Genomic DNA, 4,573 nt, shown 5'->3' on the forward strand with positions numbered 1-4,573 from the left:
CTAAATTACTTTCGCTTTTCGATGCCGCTATAGGGGTGTATGGGGTGGGGGTTAGGGGAGGTAATGTTCCCTTTATAAAGGAGGTCCTTCATCATGGTCTCTACAGTTCGAACGCGCCGAGAGCTGAGAGTGCAAACATGGCTTTACGATACCTGGTGAGTTTCTGTTATTTTCTGTCTAGAAAAAAAATCTATATAGGATGATGCAGTTTATCATCTTCACGTCTGTATATACAGGAAAAACAGTAAATGCATATCTGTAAATATCTGCAAACGATATATATATATTCATGTGTACATATCCGTTTATATGTGTATTTTTGTATGTACATATAAGGATATATACAATATAAGTATACATTTATGTACATATATTGCATATACATATTTACTTATGTATACATACACGCAAACATACCTATATTTATAAACTCACAAACCTAAGCACACAAATAACTAAGAATGCTTAATCACATATATAGATTTTTTCCCAAGAGGCTGTGTGCGTGAATGTATATATACACTTATCTTTGTAAGTATAAAACAGAGATATGCCTCTTAATATTTATCTAGTTATCCATGTATTTAAGGATATATGTATACACTGGCATATGTACACATATAAATATGCATGTGTATATGTGGACGTGTATTTAAGTACGCACACGAAATACCACATTTAACGGAGACTAGGTTCATCAATATGCACACATCTTATTATATTTTATGTTGCAGGTTTCGCTGTCTTTGGCGGTCGCAGTTGTGGCCGATCAGAGCTCACACGTCAGCATCAGTCTCGGCGGTGCTCCTGCTGTCAGCCATCACAGTTCCTCTCACCACGCACGCCCTTCCTACCACCATCAACCTACCTACCATACTCAGCCCTCATACCATCCACAACCTTCCTACCACCCTGCTCCCACTTATCACCCACAACCCTCCTATGAACATGGACACGAGCCTGCTGTGCCTGAATGTGCTGCCAACACAACCAAATCATGGTGCCTCGAAGACGATCATTATCCTACCTACGAGATCAAACATGCAGCCGAGTATCACTACGAGAAGCTCCTTTCCCTTTATGCTGACGTAGCCGACCTCAACACCGAACTGTCTGTGGACCGACCAAACACCCTGGATGAAGAAACTTACTTGTGTCCATCAGAGACCGCTTACGTCAGGCCCCTTCGTGCACAGAACACCGAGGGAAAATGGCGTGTCGTTGTAAACAACATCGATGTCCATTATCAGACTCTCACTCAGACAACACGCATCGAAGAGTGTCTTACTTCCGCCGATGCATGTCCTCTGGTGCCTGAGTGCTACGAGTCCAAGTGTCTGCAGAAGTCCATCTACCACCGCTTCCTTGTCTACAACCCCTATGATCAGTACTTCCCCTTCGCCATCGAGACATTCAAGCTTCCCGCCAGCTGTGCTTGTCTGTTGGGTGCCTACACCATCGATCATTAGTCACCAAACACCCTGATCTCAAGCCACTTGTTAAATTATGAATTTAACAATATTTTATCATGCTTAGTTCTCTGTTAACAAGACATATCGTCCATGGAAATTCATGAAGTACGTGGAGAATGCAATTTTCTATCCATCTATTGACTATATTATCTACAGAAATGATGAGAACATGAAAATAAATGTTATTTTACTTATTAGCTATTTCATATTTTCCTTTTAATAACTTATTTTCTGCGTTTTTTTTTTCTGCATATAAACTTAGACGCATACATATACACATACACATATATATGTATATAGTTATGTGTATGCATACATCTACTTACATAATTATATATATACTTATATAAGTATATGTTTAAGCGTACACATATGTTTAAGCGTACACATGCGTGTATGTATACAGGGAACTATACGTATTTATATTTGCATATACATATATGTATATATATACATACACACATGTACATATGTATATGTGTATATATGTATAAGCATATCTGTCTATCTAAATATATATAGAGAAAGTATATGTGTAGACATGTAGATAAATATGTATATATGTTTTATATATGTATACATAATGGTGTATTTGTATATGTACATAGTATACATATACATATATATATATATATATATATATATGTATGTTTCTTCCCTCACACGTACAGATACATAAATGTATATGTATGTATGTGTGCATGTATGTACGTATACACTATATAACTGTAAATCCAAATACACAGTAGACCCAGAGCATGATGATAATGTAATTATACGTAATAATCACCATGGCAATAGTTATAGTTACGGTAATGATAATAAGGATAGTGAATATATGTTAATAATAACAATAGTAACATTATTATTACAGTTATATTGATAATAACATTGATAATAAAATCGGACTTCTGATAACAATGGTGATAGTGCCGAAAATGCTACTCCTGTTATTACCAGTAACAGAAATAAAGATTATATAATACTGACAAAAAGGCTTTTATTATCATTATTACGATTATCATTGTTACTATTATCATCCTTATTACCGGTATCAATAATTGTGATATAATGGTAAACCAATGCTGATAGATGTAAGAATGGTTGTTACTATTGGCTAATTCAATGTATATTTTTCAATCTAGGCGCTGTTGGGAAAATATCGGCGGGGAAAATCAGGATATTTTCGCCAAACATAAATATAAGTAATGTATGTAGAGTGACGATTCTTTAATAAGGAGCATTGTGAAGGCGTGTCATGCGGAAGAGTGGTAAAAACAAGCATCTTGTAGATGCCGTTTTTTCTCCAAACAAATATATATATAATTATTTTCCTCATCAACTGAGTCAAGTAAGCGACTGGTATGTTCTCTTCCGTGTCCTTTCCAAATCATTGTACTCTCCTGTACTTTGGACAGTCTGTCCTGAAGGAATGTAGACTACTGGCCTGGAGATGGGCCGCGGTTGTCTCTGCCTTTGTGATGTAAAAGTCACCGCTCGATTAGCTAGAAGAGAATGACGAAATAGCCCGCTTATACATGGGAGCAAGGTGACCATGAGGGTTGATGAGGCCATGGTGCTCGCTCGTGTCGTCAATGTCTCCGTTAAGATTAATGTTGTGGGTTAGAACCCTTTTCCTTAATAGCTGAAAGAAATTTGTGACACCACCACTCTGTGTGGATTAATAATTGTTGAAAATTTTGAAATTACATCAACATAGTACATGACTAATAGATATACATACACATATATGTATATGCGATTATTTGTTTAGTATATGTATATATGTGTGAAAGTGAATCGAGAGTATTGTGTTTAATTCCATACCTAGTTCTACCTGTACACACAAAATTGAGTACATGCGGTAGTGTGCATGCACATGTTTCTAAGTAAACATATGTGTGTGTGCGTATATTGTGAATGCATGCATACACAAACATGTATATATGTGTATATTAACATTTCTCTATATGTATATATATGAACGATATAAGCTATGTATAAACTGCATCACTTTCACATAGATCAAACCTTGGAATCGGTCATCTTCGTACTAGGTGGGCGTGGCCAAAGTATACCTGGAGTATATAAGCTCGATAATAACGGATGAGCCAGTAGAATCGTTTCTCATATCTATCTGCTCGTTTCATCATGGCTCTTTCGTTGGTAGGTTGTGGCAGTACTGCCAGTTAATGCGGTCTTCTCTGTACTATTTGAAGAATTTGGTCCTTCCGAAATGTTATTTATTCATTTTCATTGTTATTTCAATCTTTGCTTTCCAGGCGGTCGTTCTGGCATGCGCCGGAATCGTTCTGGGCTCCGTCCATCCACCAGCATATGGCCATCACCCACAGCCCGCTTATGGTCATCATGCACCTGCTTACGGTCATCATGCGCCTGCTTACGGCCACCAGCATGCCTATGAGCACGGCTATTGCGACCCAAGTGTTGCCCCCGCATGCGCTGCCAACTCTACTCTCTCCTACTGCCTGGAAGACACTGAGTATCCCGAGTACGAGATCAAGGCTGCCATCACTGCCGATCACCTCTTCGCCAAGAAGTACGCTGATGTCGCCGACCAGTCTGCTGATGACTTGGTAGACATGATTACCAAGGACCAGGAGGAGGCCTTCGACTACTCTTACTACACTGGAGCCTCCACTGGGGACTCTCCCTACGACGCCACACACTGGGCTGGTCCTGAGGGTTACATCTGTCCCTCTGAAGTGGTGTATGCCATGCCCAAGCGTGCCCAGAATGTGGACGGCAAGTGGCGCGTCATTGTGAACGACGTTCACTACTATAGCCAGACAGCCCGCTTGGAGACTTGTCTGTTCCCAGAGGCTGCTTGCCGCGCCCTTGCTCCTTGCTACCAGAGCCACTGCACCCAGAAGTCAGTGTACCACCGACTCCTCTCCTACGATCCATGTGACCCCTACAAGGGCCTCTTTATCGACATCTACAAGATGCCATCTGCCTGCTCCTGCCATCTTCCCGCCTAACACGCCACTGCAATGCTCCTCAACGAATCACCTCTTCACACACCATCTAACACTTCATGGCCACCACGGAACCACCGACAATCCCTGTTAGCCCTTGAA

At 40.0% G+C, this 4,573-nt stretch overlaps 2 protein-coding genes across 2 annotated transcripts; both read left to right on the forward strand.

The window, feature by feature from the left end:
* Window positions 1–722: 722 nt before the first annotated feature.
* Window positions 723–1,469, forward strand: LOC125028324 (neurotrophin 1-like). Its single transcript, XM_047617800.1, has one exon. The coding sequence runs from the start codon at window positions 726–728 to the stop codon at window positions 1,467–1,469; it is 744 nt and encodes a 247-aa protein (XP_047473756.1). The 5' UTR covers window positions 723–725.
* A 2,195-nt stretch (window positions 1,470–3,664) lies between these two features.
* On the forward strand, window positions 3,665–4,474 carry LOC125027802. The gene has a single exon (XM_047616935.1). It carries the CDS (start codon window positions 3,665–3,667, stop codon window positions 4,472–4,474), a length of 810 nt encoding a protein of 269 aa, XP_047472891.1.
* Window positions 4,475–4,573: the final 99 nt, after the last annotated feature.

This window comes from Penaeus chinensis, chromosome 8 (genome assembly GCF_019202785.1).
Source record: "Penaeus chinensis breed Huanghai No. 1 chromosome 8, ASM1920278v2, whole genome shotgun sequence".
Taxonomy (NCBI): domain Eukaryota; kingdom Metazoa; phylum Arthropoda; class Malacostraca; order Decapoda; family Penaeidae; genus Penaeus; species Penaeus chinensis.

What these genes read in the sequence shown, in the direction of transcription:
- LOC125028324 (XM_047617800.1), top strand. Translation starts at nt 726, where the DNA reads ATGTTGCAGGTTTCGCTGTCTTTGGCGGTCGCAGTTGTGGCCGATCAG.
- LOC125027802 (XM_047616935.1), top strand. Translation starts at nt 3,665, where the DNA reads ATGCGGTCTTCTCTGTACTATTTGAAGAATTTGGTCCTTCCGAAATGT.